Genomic DNA, 25,679 nt, shown 5'->3' on the forward strand with positions numbered 1-25,679 from the left:
TTCATGAGTACCAACCCATGCTACCAGCTGCACCACAAGCAGCCCCAAAGACCTTGGAAAGCCCTCTGTGTTAGCACTTCTCAATGGTTCCATGAGGATCCATGCTGTGCAGAGGACAGCAGTAAGAGGCCAAGGTGCTGGCATATGATCAGATGGAGGAAGTGACCACAGGCAGTGGACACGGCCCAGCACACAAAGCAAACACCACATTGCCAGAAGCATTCCTGCTGACCTGGGAACATGATCATCAGCAACAGATAGTCCACATATGTGAAAATGTTAACCAGAAAAGACTACTCACTTGAGGGTTATCAGGTACCTTGGAGACCAGTTCTGCCAGCAATGGTAACTTTAGATAAACAAATGTAGGGGAGAAAATATGTATGTATGTGTATACGTATACATTTTGCCAGTTTCTGTGAATGAATCATTTGCTCTAGGAAAGAAGATTTTTAAGCTGTCACAGGCCCAAAGAACAAATGATTATACAGTTTTCTGAAATAGTTTCTATTTTGTGGCTGGAATAAGATATCTCTTTGGGAAGTTACCTTTTAACTTGCTTAAATTCTATATATTATCCTTTCTCTCCATTTCACAAGTACTTAAAAAACCTTTCATTCATTTCTACTAGTTAAGATTTAATTCAAGTCTAGCTATGACTGTCTAGTTAGAACTAATTATGTTTATGCTTCTTCTCTAATGTTCCCATTTTCTTTTCTAATTGACTTGTTTCCCCATTCTATTTTGTTGTTTGTATTTTTCAAAGCATTGAATTAGTTTGCCTTTGATTCCCACTTTGGCTACATACCAAAGAATGCTGTTGGATTCTTTGTAATTCCATGAATCATTTGACTCAACATTCAAAATCATGAATCTTTTGACTCAAAAATTGTTTGCAGGGTATTCTTCCAGTTGCAGTACAATATTATCAATGCCTTCATGTGTCTTTTTGTCATCTGTTTTATCAATTTCAACTTTAAGTTTACCTTTGTATGGTCCAAAAAATGATGATCTAATTATATATATTATTACTTGGATTGTCAATGCAGAATTGATTTTTAAAAATCTAATCCAGAGTAGAAGGCAAGCAAATACTTATCAGATATTTATATATTTACACAAAGGGAAGAAGATGGAACTAACAAAGATCAAGAACCTACTATGTGCCTGTATGCCTGCCTATCTACTCTACTTACCTATGTAAATTAATCTTCACAAAAGCCCTATGAAGAAATGTCCTTATGCTTATTCTGTTGAGAAGAAAACTAAGACTCAAGCAAGGATATTATATATAACTTTCCCAGGTTGCAAAGATATTAAATGGGAAGTACAGAATTTAAATACAGGCATGGAACACAGCATGGGAGGAACATAAGAAGTGGAGCCAGTCTGACGTGGGTTTGAATCACAACTCTATCACTATCAATTATGTGATCCCACGCCTGAGCCCATGAGATCAAGGCTGCAGTGAGCCATGATTGTGCCACTGCACTCCAGCCTGGGCGACAGAGCAAGACCTTGTCTCAAAAAAAAAAAAAAAAAAAAAATTATGTGATCCCAGACAAGTTAAACTCTTTGAGCCTTAGACTTCCCAATATATGAACAGTGTTAACATGAGGACTCTCAATTTGCTCATGTTTGCAAAGGGACCTAGAAGAGTGCTTCTACCATGTCATATTCTCTTTAAAACTCAATTTTCAAATACTATTGATAAAACCATAGAATTCCATTTAATAATAAGGTCATAAGATGATGATTTTAAAATGAAATAAATACCTCTGGCTAAGTGGGATTCCAGGAAGCACAGTCTAAGAATGGAAGGGTACTGTGGGCTTTGACTTCAGGTTGACACTGTAAACTCAATCTAGGGTGGGAGCTGGAAGTCAGTTTATGTACTGATCAAGCCATTTATGATTCAAGCCAGCAAATACCATGAGAAGGGCTGGCCTGAGAATGGATGAAGTGCTTGTGTGTGCATGTGTTTGGTGCAATGGGGGTGATTACACAACTGGAAATAGCTGATGAACTTAGATGAGTATCAGCATGTAAACCTTTGGCCTAACCAAGTGTTTCTCTCTGTTCTTCAAAGAAGTCAGTGAAGAAATAAGGCCTTTAAAAGCTCTTTTTACAGAATCAGGAAGATTGTTCACAAGCAGATTTGGAACTTCCTGACTCAAGGCTTATCTTTTCACCATTCCATACTTAGCTTGAACTTTGTAACATTCTGAATTTTACAAATAATATATAGCTCTGCAATCTTTTTATTAACCTTAGTTAATAAAAGTGATCAGGCCCAGGTGGGTGGATCACCTGAGGTCGGGAGTTTGACACCAGCCTGACCAACATGGAGAAACCCCGTCTCTACTAAAAATACAACTACAAAATTAGCCAGGCATGGTTGCGCATGCCTATAATTCCAGCTACTTGGGAGGCTGAGGCAGGAGAATTGCTTGAACCCGGGAGGCAGAGGTTGCATCGTGGTGAGCTGAGATCGCCATTGCACTCCAGCCTGGGCAACAAGAAAGAAACTCCATCTCAAAGAAAAAAAAAAAAGAGATAGTAAAAGTGATTCAAAAAAGGTAGGTAATGGCAGCTATTCTGGATGTTTTTGATGGTGAAAAGAAACATCTTGAAATTTCAATATAAGGAGTCCAGAGCATTATTATTTTCTTTAAATGTCTCCCAAACAAGAACCAAATAAATCAAAGCATTTTGCATTTAGCATTGATACATGGTTTTACAACCAAGGAAAAGGTTGCTGACTTTAATTTCTGGTTTCATAATATTTGAAAGGATTACTAACATTCCATTTGGTAAAACTTTGTGTTCCTTGGTTACTTTTCTATGTATGTGTATGTGCACTTTTCTATGTAACTTTAAATAGTTTTTATCGAAACCTGCTAAGAAGGCCAAGATCTCTGGCAGTTTGCTCCACACGTGGGCAAATCCTGCTGGTAGCTGCTGTTGGTCTTGCTCTTGTGGGCTAGACAGCTATCCTGGCAATGTGTGCTACTGGTCACTCTGTACACAGGGCAGCATGATTCTAACTGTTCAGGCTTTTCTGCCTGCCTTGGGTACACAGCAACAGGTGTACCTAAATGTTTTTAAATGCCTAAGACACACGAGTGAGTGTGTAGGCGGTGAAGTGTTCAGATTACAATATCAGCCTCAGTTGCCTTGGAAGAGAAAAGTGGTTTCAAAAACAGGAGCATTTAACACCACCATTAAGGCCAAAGTGGGAGGGGCCTTTGGCCCAAGACCCACACCATGGAGAACTCTGTTTTGTCTTTTCCATTGCCATTCCCTTTCTTACAGTGTAAGGAGTCCACAGAGCCAACTGGATGTGACTTCTTGGAGCCTGTGCTTTCCTCCCTCCTCTCAGATCACCTCTTGTTATCTGAGACCCTAGAATTCCCTGCCCCATGGCTCTGAGATCCCTTCCAGGTCCCAGCAGGTCTCTTCTCCAACTCTACCATTCAGAGGCATGAAGAGACAGCCGAAAAGGGTCAGCTGTTTGCAAAACATAGACAAAACTTGAGGACTGGGCTGAGGTGTCCACAAATCTGAGCACAAAGCTGTTCATAATATAAGATGGGGAGTGATGAAGCAGTCTAGGGGCCAGAGGCTGGGGACAGGGGCTGGCTATGTATATGTCACTATTTTCTGGTATGGAACTCAGGGGAGACAGAATTTCAAATCCAAACTCAGCCTTCCAAGTTGTTATCAAGACATATTTGTCAAGGTAGGTGGATAGAACAGATTTTATTTATAGTCTGATTCATAACTTTAAAAATATTTAGACATATGGTATCCTGGGCCCTGCAAATTGCAGGGCTGGGCCAGGCAGCACATCCTTTATGCAAGTAAAGCCATTGGGGAAATAGAATGAACCTTGCTTCTAATTTAATCTGGCTCCCCTTGAAAACACCTATATTATTTAATAGGAAAGCATAGCATTAATTTATTCTATCAGAGGACTATATCTTAAATTTGATTATACCACTTCTCTTTTCTGGAAATCATTAACTGGAGAGACAATCAGAGTGGCAATGTAGAAACATGTTCCCTTTGTACTAAGAAAACCGTCACAACAAGCATCAATCACGTTTGAAGTGCTTGTATTATCATCACATAAGGCCCATATTCTTGCAGAAAATCTCTAATTTTTATGACATTTTATGGCAGTATATTTCACACAAGGATGCTGTAAAGAAAGGCAGAAAACAATTCCTGTGAGTTTAGAAATTTACCTATCCCAAATAAGAGCTATTTATTTATCGGGGGGGCCAGCAACCACCATCTTCACCTGTGGTTGAGAGCAAAACCACCATAAAGACAATCTCAAAGCCAGAGCCACTTGATGACAGAGTGTGGCAAAGTGTCACAGGATGACAGAGTGTGGCAAAGTGGCCAGTAGGTGGCACCGTCATGCTTACTCTACGCCAGAGAATCTTTTTCTCTGGTTGGGTCTGCCCAAATAGCTGCAGTGCTACCTGAGAAACTCTTTACTAAACAAGTAACTTAGTGGTGGACTTTGCTGAAGAGGACTGTGTGCTGATGAGATTTCTCTCCTGATGTCTACAGTGACCATTTTAGTCCTTGAAATATTTTTAAAAGTCTTCAACTTCTATTTTGGTTTCTTTTCCCACTTCTAAGCTCTTTAGGAAAAGTGCTCTCGTAAGCACCTACGAAAGTCCAACTTCATCGTATTTCTCTGAAATAGTATTGACAGGCACTTTCTGAGGAGAAGGTACACTTTTTGGTCTAGGAGTTCCCCCCCCCGGCCCCAGAGTAAAGAAATCTAGGGTATCAATCATGAAATCCAAGAAGACGTCCTATCAATTGGCAGTCTGTCCTTCTCTCACTCCTTTGTACCTCCTTCCTTGAGTGAGTAGTTTTTGGGTACCTATTGTGTGATTGTTTAGATCACGGTTATAAGCAAAATTTTCTCCATTCCCTGAAGAGGATGAGAGGAGAGGTTATAGCCCAGAGTCAGCAGGGAAGAAAGCCATGCATAGGAAGCTAATGAGCAGGGATTCCAGAGGGAAAGAACCGTAGCCCTGGGCTGCTGAGTCAACAGATTCTTTTCTCAAATGCAAGAAGAGAAACGAACAGAATGACAAACCAGGAAAAAGGAAGAAAAATGGGACAAGGTGCCAATTCTCTGGAACTTTGGGGTCACTTTTATAATTTATTTTCAAGTTGTCAGAAATTGTGCTAATGTAGATGAGCAGATTTACAACTAAAACCAAACTATGAATTGTTTAAAAAAATGTTTGATTTAGGTCTGATCTCAGGATGGCTGTAGTGGAGCTGAAGGGTGTAATTTGTTATTTTCTGGCAGATTTAGTTTTCCAAATGCAATTTGCTTAGACTAATATCCATTTAGTTTTCATATTCTAAACATCTACTAACAAAAAGTGCAAGGGGAAAAGATGGCAAGAGTATTAAGAGGCATCCTGTAAGGCAGAGGAAAAAAAACTCTGAAACAAAATAATAAAAACTTATAAGCTAGGCACCTGGCTTGTGATTGTCAGAGAGAACATGTGTGTCTATGTGTTTATGTATTTTGGGGAGTTGCACATAGTCCCTATTCTGAAACTATGTAATTTATATGGTGAAAAACTGAAATATAGATTAAGCCCATCCCATTTGACTATTTGAAGTGAGGCAGTCCTACTTTCAAAACTTGCTAGTTTTGGTTTGGGACAACCTTCAATTTCTGTTTTCCTCACTGGTGAAATAGGGATACTAAGACATCTTTTCCAAGGTTTTGGTCAACATTAAATAAGAATGTAAGACACCCAGCATAGTGATTGGCACAAGGCCTGCCCTCAATTAGAAAAATACTAATATAGTAAATAATAAGCTTTACTATAAATAACAATCAACAATATAACTTTTGACAAGCATTCCTTACATTTTCTAAGCTACTACTGTTCCAAGACTCTATTTTTTTTTTTCCTACAAACTATCTCGACTTGTGATAATGTTCTTTCCTTTTAAAATACTTTGTTATAACAAGTCTATTGTTCAACAGGCACATTTAAAGTGTATTCCCTAGTCATACTAGCACAATGCTCGCTAAACTTTGTTTTTCTTTGGTTTGATTTTACTTTAAGCACCAATACTTGTTTACTGTGACTGTAATTCTACTTCCACCAAATGGAATTCTTTCACTGAGCTTTTATCCCAAAAGCTTACGTGTTCAATTATTATTGCACTTCTTCAGTTTTTAGGTTGAAGATTTTTTTTCCTTCCAAAAAAATTTAACCAAGTACATCAATTTTGATGAATCCAAGACATTTTTCTTTTGATGTTAAATTGTTACAGGTTAAATTTTTCTCAAAAAATATTACTGAAATATTATCTTTTCTATATTGATATTCACAATTAAATACTTAAAGACTCTACTGGTTCCTCTTTATTTGAAAATGGCAAAAGAGGTGGCTTAGATATAATATTAAGTATAAATTATGATTAAAAGAATTTAGATATATTTAATAGATTATTAAAAGATTTGTAACAAAATAATTTTATGAAGCAATAAAAATTTTACAGATTTAGTGAATATATTAATATACTATGTCTGTTTTAAAGAAATAAAGCAGAAAGATTCTATACAGCCATAACATTTGAATAAAAGGAAATTTTTCTGCTCAATTTTTCTGGTCAGAGTTGTACAGAAAGTTTTATGATTTTTAAAATTGTTTATTTAACAGGTGTGTAAACAGATGCAACTTATTTTATTCCTACTCTTAAAATTTCACCACTGCCAGAAAGCTTGTGGACAAATTTATATTTAAATGAAAATTTAAAAACTATATAAATTCTAGCAATAAATAAATAGTTTCCTTTTTACCATTTAGGCAAAAATAAACTCTACAATTGCATATGCTTTAAATAATTTACTAGTCAGTATTAATGTAGTAGCATACTGACATTTAGAGGAAAACTTTTTGGGACTGTGAAGCTGCTTCCAGTTTAGGGGAGTCCATTGTATAGCAGTCTTTATTTCAGTAACACCAATAACAATTGAAATGACAGTGTTACAGTGAATTCAAAAGTAATGGTTTGTATGCTTGTGTATTTTGTTTATATGTAAAACATGTTCTTTCCTGCCTGCCTGCTCAAATAATGTTAAGTAATGTTAATTTTAAAACTCATTTACTGAGTTCACATTATTGAAAAGATACATTCATTGTTCTTAAGTCACTTTAAAAGGAAAGTCTTTTTCCTTGCTTATGAAACTATTTAACTGACACCTTTTCCAAAGCAAGCACCTATAAAGGCAAAACAAATGCCCAGCAAAGTTTGTGACTATTTTGCTGGTTTGCCCTTGAAACTCTTCTTACTCCAATCCTACTCCGATCTGTAGCAGGTCATAAGCATGGTAGATTAACAGCAAAGACTTTGGTGCCTGGCGGCATGGTTTCGGGACCTGATTTCACAATTTAGTAGTTGTGTGACCTTGGGCAAGTTACTTTTTGGTTCTGTGTCTCATTTCTTCTTTTTTTTTTGGAGATGGAGTCCTGATTTGTCACCCAGGCTGGAGTTCAGTGGTGTGACCTCGGCCTACTGCAACCTCCTCCGCCTCCTGGGTTTAGGCAGTTCTCCTGTCTCAGCCTCCTGAGTAGCTGGGACTAATTGTTTTGCATTTTCAGTAGAGTCGGGGGTTCACCATGTTGGTCAGGCTGGTCTCGAACTCCTGACCTCAGGTGATCCACCACCTTGGCCTCCCAAAGTGCTGGGATTACAGGCATGAGCCACTGCACCTGGCCTCTCATTTCATCATCTGTAAAATAGGTGTAATAATAGTATCCACTTATAGGTCTGTGGTGAGTTATTAACACATATATGTGGCACTTAGAACAGTACCTGGCACACAATTGCTATGTAGGTGTTAGCTTCATTTGAAATTTAGACTTTCTATCCTAATTCAATTTTCCTCTTGTCAGTTGCATTTGACAGTGTTTATTTGGTCTCTGTGGTGCTTGAATGTTAGGTTTCCCAGGATAACTTCACCTTGGCTGTGCCCCCTCCCATCTCTGTCAGGGCCTGTGCACATTCCCCTGTGCCTGGGGTGTTTTTCACCCCTTACCTTCAGATTCTTTCTTCACAGAGTTAACATCTTTTGTCCTTTAGTTCTCACCTCAAACATCATTTCCTTGGGAAAACCTTCCCTGGTCCTACCAGGCTAGATTTAGGGCCCCATGCTTTTTAAGCGTTCTTATATCCCTTTAATTTTCTTCCATAGCACTTAACAAAGTTTGCGGCTATAATTATGTGACTATTTAAATATATATCCACCACTTGAAATCTAAGCTCCTCGAAGGCAGGGTAAAAATCTATTTTGCTCATCATTATATCCCAATCATGATAGCTTTGGCATAGAGTATTTGCACAAGAAAAACTTGTTAATAAATGATAAATCAATTTCAGAGATCAGAAGTCTGGAGTTCAACACAAGTCAACATGATTTGCCCAAGATTATACTAGTAGACACGACAGAGTTAGAAGTAGAATTCACTTCTGACTTAAAGTCCTTTGTTGTTTCCAGGTATTATTACATCTTTGATTATACAAATCAAACAAAGAACTGTGCAATTAGTATTGTGGAGCTTCTAGAATGACAAGTAAAAGTACAAATCAGAAAGACTTGAACTATTTAAGGTATTCTGGAGGAACTGAGTCTCCCTGAGAAACTGATTTTTACAACATGAAGTAGGAGTTAGAATGGGTGCGAGGAGATGGGCAGAGGCTTCTAGGTAGAAAGAACCATTTATGCAGCAGTCCAAGGATGAGAAAAGCTTGGTGAATGAGAACAGAGAAAAGGCCACTGTGATTGCAACAGAAAGAGTAGGAAGTGGGAGGCTGACGTTGATCAGAGGGGCAGGGCCAGATCATGCAAGAGCTCATGTTCGTAACACAAGGGAAAGCCACTGAAGGGTTTCAAGTGGGGGATGACACAGTCAGCTTTGCATTTTCATAAGACGATACTGACTGCACTCTGAGGGATTTCAGAAACAGAAAACTTGGTAATTGGTTGGAGATGGGAGTCAAGATAGAAGGGCATAAAAAGGGAATGCTGGCTGGGCGCGGTGGCTCAAGCCTGTAATCCCAGCACTTTGGGAGGCCGAGACGGGCGGATCACGAGGTCAGGAGATCGAGACCATCCTGGCTAACATGGTGAAACCCCGTCTCTACTAAAAAATACAAAACACTAGCCGGGCGAGGTGGGGGGCGCCTGTAGTCCCAGCTACTCGGGAGGCTGAGGCAGGAGAATGGCGTAAATCCGGGAGGCGCAGCTTGTGATGAGCTGAGATCCGGCCACTGCACTCCAGCCCGGGCGACAAAGCGAGACTCCGTCTCCAAAAAAAAAAAAAAGGGAATGCTGATGTGTCTGGTATAATCAACTGGGAGGATCGTGGCACCATTTACTGAGAGAGCCATTAGTAGATAGAGCAAGATTATTAATTTTGTTAAATATATGATATGCTCTCAATAAATAGTGACAATTGTTATTGTCTTTGTGGTTGCTATTATTACTCATTATTCCAAACCACTTGCTGTGACTGGGAGTTATGGTGATTTTTATGGATTTCAATGGATTTTGGCCTGATGTGTTACTCCCACTATGTACACAGGCACATCTGGAGTTGGTGATTGGAAAAGGAAGTCACTCAAGGGACCAAGAGAAGGTAGACTTAGGATAATGTGAGGAAAACATGAGAAAACAGACTTTTTAATTTTTTGAATTTTCTTCTCCTTTTTCCCAAATCAAGAAATTTTAGATATGATAGTATGACCATGGCCAGTAGATCTATGAGAGCAAACAGGTGCTCTATGAGGCATCAGTGCTGTATGGGGAGACCAACCTATAAAATTAGTCTGAATTTGCCTTTTGGGGTAAATAACGGATGAGTATAGGCAGGTTAAAGGGCTTTCCTATAAACTGAGTAAGCAAAGAAATCAAGAAGTATGCTTAGATCTTTGACCGTGTTTTTTTTTTTTAATTTAGATTTTATGTGTATATCTTTGCCTCATGTAAAATCTGTCATGTTCATTTAGATCGTTTACATGTAGTAAAAAAAAAAAAAAAGAATACCTATTAGGATGGTTAGTTGGCACTACAGATTATGTAGCCCATTTTAATTCTGGTGCCGCCTCTGCAAGCATACCAGGAGGTTGCTAAGCCTTCACACTGTGTGACTGGCTCATGTCCACTGCCTTTGTTCCCTAGAGATACAAGGAAAGCAAAGGCCATGCATCAGGATTAGCCACATGGTGTTAATGAGAATCCGTGCCATCATTATCCTGTTTATCCTGTTAAAGAAGTCCTGGAGTATATGAGGTAGATGGCAAATGTGTTAAGTATACTAAAAGACAAGGTCCATTTCTGAAGTCTTGAACCCTGAGTTAAGAAATTTTAGGGTACCGAGTCCACGTGCTAACTGGGCATTTTCCAACAAGGCATCTACAAAACAACTAAAGAAAGAGGCAATGAGGGGAAGTCAAATATAAGAAAAGTCCAGATTGCTTTGGTCACGTGAGGTCCTGCTTACAATGAAAAGCCACAGTGATTCCTGCTTAATCTCACACATATATTTGGCATCATTAAAGCTTAATCATCATCAGGGAACATCATACAAAGACATTTAGACTGGTATACAGCAAGGGGTTTTAAAGAAGTGGAAAAGATGAATATTTCAAATGACCTTCTAGGCAAGTTTGACATGCATTTTATTTATACTAGAATATTAGGGAGGTTGTTGAAGTATTTTAATGTATTTTTATTTATGCCTTATTATATTAAACTAGGAAAAGCATTGAATAATATCTATTTTCACTCTTTTTTATTTATATAAGCACATACACATAGCTTAAAAGTGAACATGTCTTTTTTACAGCCTTGGGAAATTTGTCACATTTTCTAATCTGGTATAATTCAACAAGGTATAAACTACCCCTGCCTCCTGCATTCAATGTAACAAAATAAGTCAGTGCTGAACCATTTGAGCATTCGCATCTATTCCTCATTATATTAACCAGCCCTTGTTTATATTCAAAGTTTTAGTTTTTTGATAAGCCATTTTGATTACTATTCAGAAATTCTGAAGAAGAGAATTTTCCCCCTCATATCACTAGTGGTTAGAAGCATGGGTTTGAAAATCAGACTGTGTTTGAAAAAAAATTTCTACCATTTTTTAGCTGAGTAATCATTTAACCTTTCTGTGTCTTAGCTTTCTGCATAAACCTCGGATGCTTATTGTAAAACAGAATAAAGTAGAACCTATCTCAAAGACTTGCATTAAGTGCTTTATTACATGTAAAAAACATAGAACTGTGCCTGGCACATATTAAGTGTCCAAAAAATGTTAGTTATCATCATTACCATTTTTATCCTTCTAAAACAGAATCATTTACTTGTTCCTGGGGAATGGGAAAAAGAGTCTACAATATACATATTTAACCTTTTCCATTGTATTCCTAGCCCTTTGCTTTATCAGAAGCATCAATCTTTATCCCACTCAAAGTATTTTTCATATTCCAGTGGTTCTCAAGTTTTTCTTTTACATAGGCACCTGTATAATATAGAGAGACATTCCATGAACTTTCACGATATAATCTACAATTTTAGAATCTTTTGATTAAGCACATAAGAATAGAGGAATTTAAGGACCTCTTGCAATAACTCCACAGCCCCTCCTGGGTCTGAGGCTGACTTGGTTAGGAACCATGGTTTTAATCAATAATTAATACATTTAGACTGAAGTATAATTCTGATTTATTTTTAATAACCCAATGGGTCGCAGCTCTTTCAGCCTCTCTTACCTCGCCCATGACTGCTATGGGAGTCTCTCCTGTTGCCTGAGCAACACGATGTTCTACTAAGTAAAACATATATTCGTCGTAGAGTAGACGGATCAGGTGGAAGGAGCCAAAGCTAGCAGCACTGCGTAAGGTTAAGTCCCGAATAACCATTGAGCTGTTCCAAGAGAAAAGACATATATGCAGCTAATATTAATGACAAAAATCAGCATTCTACCTATTTTTCCTCTTAAAAAAAGTCAAGCTGGGAGTCTATATGGTTGGTATAGTATAAAACCTGCCATGAAATCATTTCATTATTGAAAGCAGTTGTCTCAACTCATTTAAATAGAATGATAAAGAGATAATCCTCACTGAGACTTGATCCTTACTAGAGATAGATAGTCTTAGTGGAAAAAGTCACTTTACTATCATAGGCAAGTCTGTTGCTTCTACCAAACTCACAAGTAAATCAGAATTGAACCAAAAATATTTCTGAAAGATTGAGCACTCATCACTACCCTAAGAAAAAGCAACTTGAAGTAAAAATCTTATTGATGAAGGTTGGCAGTCTGCCCCTCTCAGTGATAATGACCTCTGGGGTATGCTTTAGGAAAAACATGTATTTCTGCCAGACAAAGCTTACAAAATATACTAAGCAATGTTCCCAGATGTGGCAATATAGACTACAGGCAAGTATGTACAAGGATTCCAGCAAGTTTTCTTGGAAGGCAAACATATTAAGTGCTTCCAGTTTCTTAATGATTTCCACTTAAATTACGGCATATTAACATTAGAAATATGCACAATAGAATCAATTAAGAAATCCATTATTTTTGAAAATGCATTTAATGTATATTATATGAAAATATAAGCAATATTATTAATAAAATACTAATAATAAACTCTATTATATTTAAAATGGAAATGAGTCCAAAATAAAATCTTGGCTTCAACATGCCAATCATTAAGCTTGTTCACACACTTTAAACCTTAAAATAGTCAAAATTTAGAATCAGAGTGATGTGTGTGTGTGAGTATGTGTATGTGTGTGTTTCTTACCACTTTCATTTATTGGCCTTTTTCTAAAGATTTTTGGCATATGAACAATAAAACCACCATTGAATTCTCAGGAAAAAGAGGTAAAATCTCACCTGTGCCTTGTTTTACAGTAAAGAATTATAACACATTAGGCAATGGAAAAACAAAGACTGTACTTTTGTTTTCTGTTTCATTTTTTAACCTTGTTTAAAGAGAGGCTACTAATACATCTAACTGTATGCATTCAACTTGGCAAGTGACAAATCATCATTGTCCATCTGAAACACAGAAGCCTTGAATTCTGATTCTGTCTCTTCACTGACTGTTGACCTCAAAAAGATCACTTATTTTCCCGAGATGTTTTTCCTCTTGCATGAAAACAAAACACTGCCTTTAGTCTTATCTAACTTACATGCTTATTTCAAGGATAAAATAAGTTAAAGGATGTGAAATCAACTTCTAACTAGAATGCTATTCAAATATAAGTGATTGTGATTATAATACACAGAAAAGGAGAAGCTGACCTTCTCATTCTCATTTATTTATGGTGGCAAGAATAGCAATTATTATATGATGATGGCAGAGGACCTCTCAATTCTGTAGATCTATTTACTAAATTATAATAATAAGAAGAAGTGTGGGTTTGAAGTTACACAGACCCAGGTTACCACTGTGTGATTTCAATTGTGATTACATAATTTTTTGTAAGGTTCAAAGGTTAGCCTAAGAGTCAAATGAAATAATGTACGTGAAATCTTAAGAAAACTACCCATGTAACTATACTGTTACCTACATTAGTGTTAATAATATATTCATTATCATAAATAGTAGGTCTAACGAATAATATCTTATAATTGATTACCTTAATGAATTCCTTAAGTTTACAACTCTATAAATAATTATTAAAAATAAATGAATACTTTCATTTGCATGCCAAAATATATGACAAAATTCTATACATAACTCTATCCATGACTTTCCTAAAATCCAGTGACATATTACCAATTTGTAAAAATAATTTATAAGATCATAATATAAGAGCTGTGTGAAAATAAATGTTTCTATTCCTATGGAAAAAAATTTTTAAAGCAGTGAATCACTTACTAAAAAAAAGCAAAAACAACACAAAAACAAAAATAAAATGTTATATAACATTTTTACCCATACTAACAAAGACTTAAAATAAATGATTTTTAAAGTAAGCATGAACAGAATATTTGCTCCTAATTGCATTTATCTTGCTGAAGAAAGATAGCAAGTATTTAAAATTTTCAAATTTTAAAAATTTAAAGTATAAGACAAATGGCTAACAAACATAAAAAAAGACTCATTTTATTTGGAATTAAAGAAATGAGAATTAAAGTAAGATACCCTATATACTCTACAAAGCTGTCAGAGGTTAAAAGATCCAATGTTACAGTTGGTTTGGAAAAACTCTCCTTTACTGTCTTTATGAATAAATTCACAAAACTTTTGTAAAGGGAAATTTGGCAGTATTTGCCAAAATTTAAAATGTCAAAACCTTTGACCCAGAAATCAAATTCTAGAAATATACACAAATAACCAAAGATAGTTACAACTGCAGCACAATATTTGTACTAGTGAGAAACTAGGAGAAAATAAATATCGTTAAAAAGATAATCTAGTAGGATGCTGATTAAACAAGTTATGGCTCATTTAGATATAAAATTTTATGCATATAAGTAGTTAAAAATGAAGTAGACATATAAGTAGTAACATGGAAAGATGTTTATAATATAATGGTTAAGTTGAAGCAAGATATATGAGCTCATTTACATAAAAACACTCCATACGTCAAAATATTCCTACCCCCAAGTAAACTGGAATATCTAATACTTTATTAGCATTGAGATCACACATTTCATTAAAGTAGTATTAATTACTTTAAATGTTTATATCCTTTTACTTGAACTTACCAAGGATATATGTATGATTGTATATGAAGATAATCATGACAGCATTTTAAAAAACTGTATCAAAACACCAAAACCCATCTTAATGTTCAAGAATAAGGGAATGTCTAAATAATGCATAAACATAATGAAATAGTATGAGGACATTAAACATTATGTTTCTGAAGATATTTAATGGCAAGAAATGCTTAAGATATAATTGCAAATAAAAAATGTTAAGAGAAAAATATAGTTAAATAGTTTACGGGAAACAACTGGTTCCCAATTTTATTTAACCCCAAAAGAAAACATTTAACCAGTGGCAATTTCTGGGTAGAAGTTTTTGTATTTCCTAGATTATCTTTTTAAAAAATTAATTAATTTTTTTTTTTTTAGAGATGGGGGTCTTGCTATATTGTCCAGGCTGGGGTGCAGTGATGCCATTATAGTGATTCACCGCAGCATTGAACTCCTGGGTTCCAGTGATCTTATGCTCCTCACCTCCCATAGGCACTTGCTACCATGCCCAGCTTATTATTTTATCTTGTTAAAGATGGGGTCTCACTGTGTGGCCCAGGTTGGTCTCGAATTCCTGGACTCAACAGATCCTCCTGCCTCAGCCTCCCAAATAGCTGGGATTACAGGTGCAAGCCCCCATGCCTGGCCTGTATTTACCACATTTTCTAATGTGAGCATATATTAACTGCATAATAAAAATATTTATTTTAAAAGATGTCATTCATTATATAATAATATAGAAAAACAATACTGAGTCAGGTGAATGTTAATAAATCTTTTCAGGAATGAATATCACAGATAGAGAATGAGTCTTTCTTTATACATTTCTAAGTTTGAATTTTAGGCCTTTGTATTTCTCTTTCCCTTTTTTGGTTTTTGAGATGGAGTCTCGCTCTTGTTGCCCAGGCTGGAGTGCAATGGCATGATCTCGGCTCACCGCAACCTCCGCCTCCTGGGTTCAAGCGATTCTCCTGCCTCAGCCTCCCGAGTAGCTGGGATTACAAACATGCGCCACCACGACTGGCTAATTTTGTATTTTTAGTAGAGACAGGGTTTCTCTATGTTGGTCAGGCTGGTGTCGAACTCCTGACCTCAGGTGATCTGCCCACCTTGGCCTTCTGTTAAAATACAATAACCCTGAAATCATGTGAACAACTAAGGAGAATGTTCATAACAAGTAGTTTTCTGATATCATTTTAGAAATGCAAATTCAACTTTTCCAAGAAAATTCATATTTATTTGTTCAGCAGATATTTATTGTGTTCCTACTCTGTAGCAGGGTCTTGGTTCACACAAGACAGACAAAATTTGGTTTCAAAAAAGTTCACATTCTATTAGGCGAGACAGTCAGTAAATATACAAGTAGATAAAAAATATGAAGTTAGAGGGTAAGAGATCCTATAAATCAGGGCCAGAGACTGGAGAGTGATGAGGGCAGGCATTTTAAGTTGGAGTATCTAGAAAATTCTTTCTGAGGAGGTGATATCTGAGCAGAAACTGGATTGAAGTGAGGAAATGAACACAGGTGAAGAATTTTCCTGGCAAAAAGGAGAGCAAATGAAAGAGCTTGAGACAGAACTGTTTGCTGTGTTCAAAGAGCAGCCAGGAGGCTAATGTGGTAGGAAGGCAGTGAGCGAAGAGAAGAATACGTGATAGGGTCTGTACGACTCTAGAGGCTGGACTGTGTAGTAGGTCTAGTAGGCCACAATAAGGCCTTTGGATTTCATTCTGAGTGTTCTGGAAACTTTTAGATGGTTAGGCAATCACCTTATTTCAGCATAAAATGCACATGTAATACTAAATTCTGTTGGAAGTTCTTTTTTAAAAATGTATTGATCCTCAATTATAATACCTAGTTATTTAAAAAATACTGATATGTATGTCACGAAATTATTGTCATATGTTTAGAAAAGAATCAGCTGAATTGTATCATTAACGCTATATCTACTTTATTCTCTCTGTGTCAGGCTTCCGCTCTACATGCCAAGTATTAAATGACACAATTAACAGTTTAATTGGAATCCTATTGTCCGATTCAGACTTCTGTAAGATATGTTGTAAAATTGACTCCACTGAATTGTTGCTAAGTTACCATGAATTCAACTCTTTTTAAGATCAGAGTTGTAAACGTTAATTATTTTATAACGGACAAGAAATACCTTTGTATATTTATCTTTATAATTCATCATGTGGAAATTGAAACATATACCCTAACAGGTGATAGCCAACCTGCCTCTTCTGAGTGTTTGAAGATGTATCACACCCTTCGGGTGACAACATCACACCTGTGATCCTTATGTGAACTCACTCTTTGAAAAGTGCTTACAGTTGATTCAGAAAAGAGTATTACTTTTTGGAAGATTCATATATTGTCCAGTTGTAGGCAAACTAGGCACCCTGTGCCTACTTTCAAGCCACAATATCAAAGCTATACATTCCATTCTTTAAATTTGGGATATCTGAATGACCTTCAGGGTGGCCCTGAAGAATGCTCTCTTCTGTTATCCACAAAACACACAAGCTGAGAAATGGCCCACATAACTTCTCCAATTCTGCCCAAGAAAGGAAGTGATTTTTTTTTTCTGCCTCCCAGGGAACCACCATTAGTCACTGAAAGCCAGGTTAGGCAAGGAGAGAGCCCCCATTCAGAGCAGACTGTTTGTCGCGCTGTATCAACTGCTATCATGATTCTCTGCAAGTTTATTTCTATATTTCTATGTATGTAAATACATACAAAAATTTTAGAAATTAAGAGATTAAGCATCTGATTTCAGAACATGAAGGGCCTCTGTATGTGACTGCCAAATTTATAATGGCATTTACAAATTTACACATTTTTGGCATCTGCAATGCCAAAAACATTAAAAAATATTCTAATTCTGCTTCTCTGATAGTTTGTGAATGCAATTTTCACTACTCAATATGTTCTTATGTCTCAGTAAAAAACAGTTCAGATATTAAAGGCTCAAGTTTCTAAGCTATTGACTTTGCCTACCAGCAGGAGGTATGCATCTGTCTGAATGTGACTTTCCTTTTGGGGCCCTGAACTGTATGCCTTCAAGTCTTTTTGAAACGAAAATAATAACCATAATAGTGTCTAATAATAACAAGCCAATTATCCTCAACTCAGGGAGGACAGAGGCCAGGCAAGTGATGATCTACTGGGATTGTATATCTGCAGAGAACAAGAAATGCAAGTAAGTAATTTTCTCTCCTTTCAAGATACCTGCAACAGATCTCTGTGGAGATGAAGGCTCCAGGGATGTATTTCTAAAATGACATCGACTAAATATAGAAAAAAAAACCAAAAAACCAACAACCACAGGTAGAGGTAAGGGCAAGTCTGACACTAACAACATAAGAAAGCAGTAGGAAGAAAAAAAAACACCTTGCTTTTTCGGATGTAGAGGATGGACTCTGACTTTGGTCATATAAGTTTTGGAACAGCCAGTCAAGTGTACTGCCAGTCAGTGTACTGCTGTTTCATCAATCATTCACGGAGCACATATACCATTTATGTTATTTTCTGGGAAAAAAACTTGATGAATAAAAAACAAACTCTTGGGCAACTGGGAAAATATCTGAAATCTTAAAAAATGTTCCCAAATCAAATTTTCTAATTCTACCATTGCTACAACTGTTGCTGCATCTACCTTGAGAACACTGTGATAACACATTTCAAATCTTCCTGATGTATCAAGGGAAAACATAATTTCTCATCAACACATTTCTCATGAACATCCAGATCCAAATCTAGCACTGGCTTCACTGATGCATACTAGTGGGTCACAGAGCCAGACAACACCTTAATAATTTGCTTCTTGAATTATGTGGGCTAAAGGTACTAAATATATGAGAGGCAAGACTATGGAATTGTACCACTACAAAAACAAAAACAAAACAACAGCAAAAAACTGGCTGGCTTTCTTTCATTGCATTTGACCCTGGGCTAGACACTAGATGGCTATTTTCAGGACGTAAGGATAATTTAACTCTTAATGAAACATATGATGTGGATCCGTATGTCTACTTCAGTTTAAGAAATAAGAATTCGGACCAAATCAGTTGAGAAAGAAAAAAGTCACTTACAATAAAACCAAAGGAACTACCATCATAATTAAAAGACCTCTGATTCCATCATTATAACCAACGGTGGTCAAAACAATGTGGAAATCCTATAGTCTGGGTTTACTGAATTCACAAGTACTATTAGTTCCTAAATTCTGTTACTTATTCATAGTCTTTCCCTCCTCACAACTAGCTTTGGACTCACCACTGATGTCCAGATGATGACCACAGTGTAGACACAGCTACAGTCAGGCGTATGTCCTGTGGCCACCACTTTCTGATATGTGCATGGCTGCAGAGACTCTACACTAGAGACTGCCTATACTTTACAGCAGATATTAATCTTAGGGCCAAATCAGTGGGGCCAGCTTTATCTAAAGAAGCTAAAAAATGAACTCTTACCACAAGAACAAATGCCAGAGTTAAAAATATAATTTACCCGACTTATGAAAGAATTCCATCCTACATATATGGTAAAGACACTGACCTACAAAGGTCATAAATGCTGGTTTGTTTTTTTTTAATTATACTTTATGTTCTAGGGTACATGTGCACAATGTGCAGGTTTGTTACATATGTATACATGTGCCATGTTGGTGTGCTGCACCCATTAACTTGTCATTTACATTAGGTATATCTCCTAATGCTATCTCTCTCCCCTCCCCCAATCCCACAACAGGCCCCGGTGTGTGATGTTCCCCTTTCTGTGTCCAAGTGTTCTCATTGTTTAATTCCCACCTATGAGTGAGAACAGGCAGTGTTTGGTTTTCTGTCTGTGCGATAGTTTGCTGAGAATGATGGTTTACAGCTACATCCATGTCCCTACAAAGGACATGAACTCATCCTTTTTTATGGCTGCATAGTATTCCATGGTGTATATGTGCCACATTTTCTTAATCCAGTCTGTCATTGATGGACATTTGGGTTGGTTCCAAGTCTTTACTATTGTGAATAGTGCCGCAATAAACATACATATGCATGTGTCTTATAGCAGCATGATTTATAATCCTTTGGGTATATACCCAGTAATGGGATGGCTGGGTCAAATGGTATTTCTAGTTCTAGATCCTTAAGGAATTGCCACACTGTCTTCCACAATGGTTGAACTAGTTTACACTCCCACCAACAGTGTAAAAGTGTTCCTATGTCTCCACATCCTCTCCAGCACCTGTTGTTTCCTGACTTTTTAATGATCGCCATTCTAACTGGTGTGAGATGGTTATCTCATTGTGGTTTTGATTTGCATTTCTCTGATGGCTAGTGATGGTGAACATTTTTTCATGTGTCTGTTGGCTGTATAAATGACTTCTTTTGAGAAGTGTCTGTTAATATCCTTTGCCCACTTTTTGATGGGGTTGTTTTTTTCTTGTAAATTTGTTTGAATTCTTTGTAGGTTCCAGATATTAGCCCTTTGTCAGATGAGTAGATTGCAAAAATTTTCTCCCATTCTGTAGGTTGCCTGCTCACTCTGATGGTAGTTTATTTTGTTGTGCAGAAGCTCTTTAATTTAATTAGATCCCATTTGTCAATTATGGCTTTTGTTGCCATTGCTTTTGGTGTTTCAGACATGAAGTCCTCGCCCATGCCTATGTCCTGAATGGTATTGCCTAGGTTTTCTTCCAGGGTTTTTATGGTTTTAGGTCTAACACTTACGTCTCTAATCCATCTTGAATTAATTTTTGTATAAGGTGTAAGGAAGAGATCCAGTTTCAGCTTTCTACTTATGGCTAGCCAGTTTTCCCAGCACCATTTATTAAATAGGGAATCGTTTCCCCATCTCTTGTTTTTGTCAGGTGTGTCAAAGATCAGATGGTTGTAGATGTGTGGTATTATTTCTGAGGGCTCTGTTCTGTTCCATTGGTCTATATCTCTGTTTTGGTACCAGTACCATGCTGTTTTGGTTACTGTAGCCCTGTAGTATAGTTTGAAGTCAGGTAGTGTGATACCTCCAGCTTTGTTCTTTTGGCTTAGGATTATCTTGGCAATGTGGGCTCTTTTTTTGGTTGTATATGAACTTTAAAGTAGTTTTTCCAATTCTGTGAAGAAGGTCATTAGTAGCTTAACAGGGATGGCATTGAATCTATCAATTACCTTGGGAAGTACGGCCATTTTCATGATATTGATTCTTCCCATCCATGAGTATGGAATGTTCTTCCATTTACTTGTGTCCTCTTTTATTTCATTGAGCAGTGGTTTGTAGTTCTCCTTGAAGAGGTCCTCCACATCCCTTTAAGTTGGATTCCTAGGTATTTTATTCTCTTTGAAGCAATTGTGAATGGGAGTTCATTCATGATTTGGCTCTCTGTTTGTCTGTTATTGGTGTATAACAATGCCTGTGATTTCTGCACATTGATTTTGTATCCTGAGACTTTGCTGAAGTTGCTTATCAGCTTAAGAAGATTTTGGGCTGAGACGATGGGGTTTTCTAAATATACAATCATGTCATCTGTAAACAGGGACAATCTGACTTCCTCTTTTCCTAATTGAATACCTTTTATTTCTTTCTCTTGCCTGACTGCCCAGGCCAGAACTTCCAACACTATGTGGAACAGGAGTGGTGAGACAGGGCATCCCTGTCTTGTGCCAGTTTTCGAGGGGAATGCTTCCAGTTTTTGCCCATTCAGTGTGATATTGGCTGTGGGTCTGTCATAAATAGCTCTTACTATTTTGAGATAAGTTCCATCAGTACCTAATTTATTGAGCGTTTTTAGCATAAAGGCTGTTGAGTTTTGTCAAAGGCCATTTCTGCATCTATTGAGATAATCAGGTAGTTTTTGTCTTTGGTTCTGTTTATATGCTGGATTACGTTTACTGATTTGCATATACTGAACCAGCCTTGCATCCCAGGGATGAAGCCCATTTGATCATGATATATAAGCTTTTTGATGTGCTGCTGAATTTGGTTTGCCAGGATTTTATTGAGGATTTTTGCATCGATGTTCATCAGGGGTATTGGTCTAAAACTCTCTTTTTTTGTTGTGTCTCTGTCAGGCTTTGGTATCAGGATGATGTTGGCCTCATAAAATGAGTTAGGGAGGATTCTCTCTTTTTCTATTGATTGGAATAGTTTCAGAAGGAATGGTACCAGCTCCTCCTTGTACCTCTGGTAGAATTCAGCTGTGAATCCATCTGGTCCTGGACTTTTTTTGGTTGGTAGGCTATTAATTGTTGCCTCAATTTCAGAGCCTGCTATTGGTGTATTCAGGGATTCAACTTCTTCCTGGTTTAGTCTTGGGAGAGTGTAGGTGTCCAGGAATTCATCCAATTCTTCTAGGTTTCCTAGTTTATTTGCGTAGAGGTGTTTATAGTATTCTATGATGGTGGTCTGTATTTCTGTGGGGTCGGTGGTGATATCCCCTTTATCATTTTTTATTGTATCTATTTGATTCTTCTCTCTTCTTTATTAGTCTTGCTAGCGGTCTATCAATTTTGTTGATCTTTTCAAAAAAACAGTTCCTCCATTCATTGATTTTTTGAAGGGTTTTTTGTGTCTTTATCTCCTTCAGTTATGCTCTGATCTATTTCTTGCCTTCTGCTAGCTTTTGAATGTGTTTGCCCTTGCTTCTCTAGTTCTTTTAATTGTGACATTAGGGTGTCAATTTTAGATCTTTCCTGCTTTCTCTTGAGGGCATTTAGTGCTATAAATTTCCCTCTACATACTGCTTTAAATGTGTCCCAGAGATTCTGGTATGTTGTATCTTTGTTCTCAATGGTTTCAAAGAACATCTTTATTTCTGCCTTCATTTCGTTATGTACCCAGTAGTCATTCAGGAGCAGGTTGTTCAGTTTCCATGTGGTTGGGTGGTTTTCATTTTCTTAATCCTGAGTTTTAGTTTGATTGCACTGTGGTCTGAGAGACAGTTTGTTACAATTTCTGTTGTTTTACATTTGCGGAGGAGTGCTTTACTTCCAACTATGTGGTCAGTTTTGGAATAAGAGTGATGTGGTGCTGAGAAAAATGTACATTCTGTTGATTTGGGATGGAGAATTCTGTAGATGTCTATTAGGTCCGCTTGGTGCAGAGCTGAGTTCAATTCCTGGATATGCTTGTTAACCTTCTGTCTCATTGATCAGTCTAATGTTGACAGTGGGGTGTTGAAGTCTCCCATTATTATTGTATGGGAGTCTAAGTCTCTTTGTAAGTCTCTAAGGACTTGCTTTATGAATCTGGGTGCTCCTGTATTGGGTGCATATGTATTTAGGATAGTTAGCTCTTCTTGTTGAATTGATCCCTTTACCATTATGTAATGGCCTTCTTTGTCTCTTTTGATCTTTGTTGGTTTAAAGTCTGTTTTATCAGAGACTAGGATTGCAACCCCTGCCTTTGTTTTTGTTTTCCATTTGCTTGGTAGATCTTCCATCTCTTTATTTTGAGCCTACATGTGTCTCTGCACGTGAGATGGGTCTCCTGAATATAGCAAACTGATGGGTCTTGACTCTTTATCCAATTTGCCAGTCTGTTTTTTTTAATTGGAGCATTTAGCCCATTTACATTTAAGGTTAATATTATTATGTGTGAACTTGATCGTGTCATTATGATGTTAGCTAGTTATTTTGCTCATTAGCTGATGCAGTTTCTTCCTAGCATCGATGGTCTTTACATTTTGGCATGTTTTTGCAGTGGCTGGTACTGGTTGTTCCTTTCCATGTTTAGTGCTTCCTTCAGGAGCTCTTGTCGGGCAGGCCTGGTGGTGACAAATCTCTCAGCATTTGCTTGTCTGTAGAGGATTTTGTTTCTTCTTCACTTATGAAACTTAAGTTTGGCTGGATATGAAATTCTGGGTTGAAAATTCTTTTCTTTAAGAATGTTGAATATTGGCCCCCACTCTCTTCTCGCTTGTAGAGTTTCTGCCAAGAGATCCACTGTTAGTCTGATGGGCTTCCCTTTGTGGGTAACCTGACCCTTCTCTCTGGCTGCCCTTAACATTTCTTCCTTCATTTCAACTTTGGTGAATCTGACAATTATGTGTCTTGGAGTTGCTCTTCTGGAGGAGTATCTTTGTGGAGTTCTCTGTATTTCCTGAATTTGAACATTGGCCTGCCTTGCTAGGTTGGGGAAGTTCTGCTGGATAATATCCCGCAGAGTGCTTTCCAACTTGGTTTAATTCTCCCCATCACTTTCAGGTACACCAATCAGATGTAGATTTGGTCTTTTCACATAGTGCCATATTTCTTGGAGGCTTTGTTCATTTCTTTTTACTCTTTTTTTCTCTAAACTTCGCTTCTCACTTCATTTCATGCATTTGATCTTCAATCACTGATACCCTTTCATCCAGTTGATTGAGTCAGTTACTGAAGCTTGTGCAATTTGTTATGTAGTTCTTGTGTCATGGTTTTCATCTCTATCAGGTTGTTTAAGGACTTCTCTACATTGGTTATTCTAGTTAGCCATTCATCAAATCTTTTTTCAAGGTTTTTAGCTTCTTTGTGCTGGGTTTGTACTTCCTCCTTTAGCTCAGAGAAGTTTGATTGTCTGAAGCCTTCTTCTCTCAATTTGTCAAAGTCATTCTCCGTCCAGCTTTGTTCCATTGCTGGCGAAGAGCTGCGTTCCTTTGGAGGGGAGAGGTGCTCTGATTTTTAGAATTTTCAGCTTTTCTGCACTGCTTTTTCTCCATCTTTGTGGTTTTTATCTACCTTTGGTCTTTGATGATGGTGACACACAGATGGGGTTTTGGTGTGGATGTCCTTTCTGTTTGTTAGTTTTCCTTCTAACAGTAAGGACCCTCAGTGCTAGGTCTGTTGGAGTTTGCTCGAGGTCCACTGCAAACCCTGTTTGCCTGGGTATCAGCAGTGGAGGCTGCAGAAGAGTGAATACTGCTAAATAGCAAATGTTGCTGTCTGATCGTTCCTCTGGAAGCTTCATCTAAGAGGTGTACTTGGCCGTGTGAGGTGTGAGGTGTCAGTCTGCCCCTAGTGGGGGATGTCTCCCAGTTAGGTTACTTGGGGATCAGGAACTCACTTGAGCAGGTAGTCTGTCAGTTCTCAGACCTCAAACTCTGTGCTGGGAGAACCACTACTCTCTTCAAAGCTGTCAGACAGGGACATTTACATCTGCAGAGGTTTCTGCTGCCTTTTGTTTGGCTATGCCCTGTCCCCAGAGGTGGAGTCTATAGAGGCAGGCAGGCCTCCTTGAGCTGCAGTGGGCTCCACCCAGTTCGAGCTTCCTGGCTGCTTTGTCTACCTACTTAAGATTCAGCAACAGTGGGCGCCCCTCCCCCAGCCTCCCTGCCGCCTTGCAGTTCCATCTCAGACTGCTGTGCTAGCAATGAGGGAGGCTCCATGGGCGTGGGACCCTCTGAGCCAGGTGTGGGATATAATCTCCTGGTGTGCCGTTTGCTAAGACTCTTGGTAAAGCGCAGTACTAGGGTGGGAGTGACCCAATTTTCCAGGTGTTGTGTGTCACGGTTTCCCTTGGCGAGGAAAGGGAATTCTCTGACCCCTCGCGCTTCCTGGGTGAGGCAATGCCTCATCCTGCTTTGGCTGTCACTCGTTGGGCTGCACCTACTGTCCTGCACCCGCTGTCCGACATGCCCCAGTGAGATGAACCCGGTACCTCAGTTGGAAATGCAGAAATCACCTGTCTTCTGTATCGCTCACGCTGGGAGCTGGAGGCTGGAGCTGTTCCTATTCGGCCATCTTGGAACCGCCTCATAAATGCTGTTTTTAATTTTTGTGGCGGAGTTATGGTTAACAGCTCATTCCATCATTTGATATATGTCATGTAATCAGAAAGCCCTTTTCTTCTGGGTGCTTCTATGTCTACAAAAGTACACACTTCTATCCATACTATTTTAGTCAAAAACTGATTTATATTATTAATAAGCTATG

At 37.7% G+C, this 25,679-nt stretch overlaps 1 protein-coding gene across 10 annotated transcripts in view; it reads right to left on the reverse strand.

Annotated features, from left to right (window-relative positions):
* RFX3 (regulatory factor X3) overlaps positions 1–25,679 on the reverse strand; it is a 322,424-nt gene that overhangs the window by 18,501 nt on the left and 278,244 nt on the right. For all 10 annotated transcript variants that reach the window (XM_033237213.1, XM_033237214.1, XM_033237219.1 and 7 more), the window contains one exon: positions 11,836–11,989. In XM_033237213.1, coding sequence (XP_033093104.1) covers positions 11,836–11,989 — 154 coding nt within the window. The remainder of the gene's footprint in view (positions 1–11,835; positions 11,990–25,679) is intronic.

The sequence above is a fragment of the Trachypithecus francoisi genome, unplaced genomic scaffold (assembly GCF_009764315.1).
Source record: "Trachypithecus francoisi isolate TF-2019V2 unplaced genomic scaffold, Tfra_2.0 Lachesis_group16, whole genome shotgun sequence".
In the NCBI taxonomy this organism is placed as follows: Eukaryota; Metazoa; Chordata; class Mammalia; order Primates; family Cercopithecidae; genus Trachypithecus; species Trachypithecus francoisi.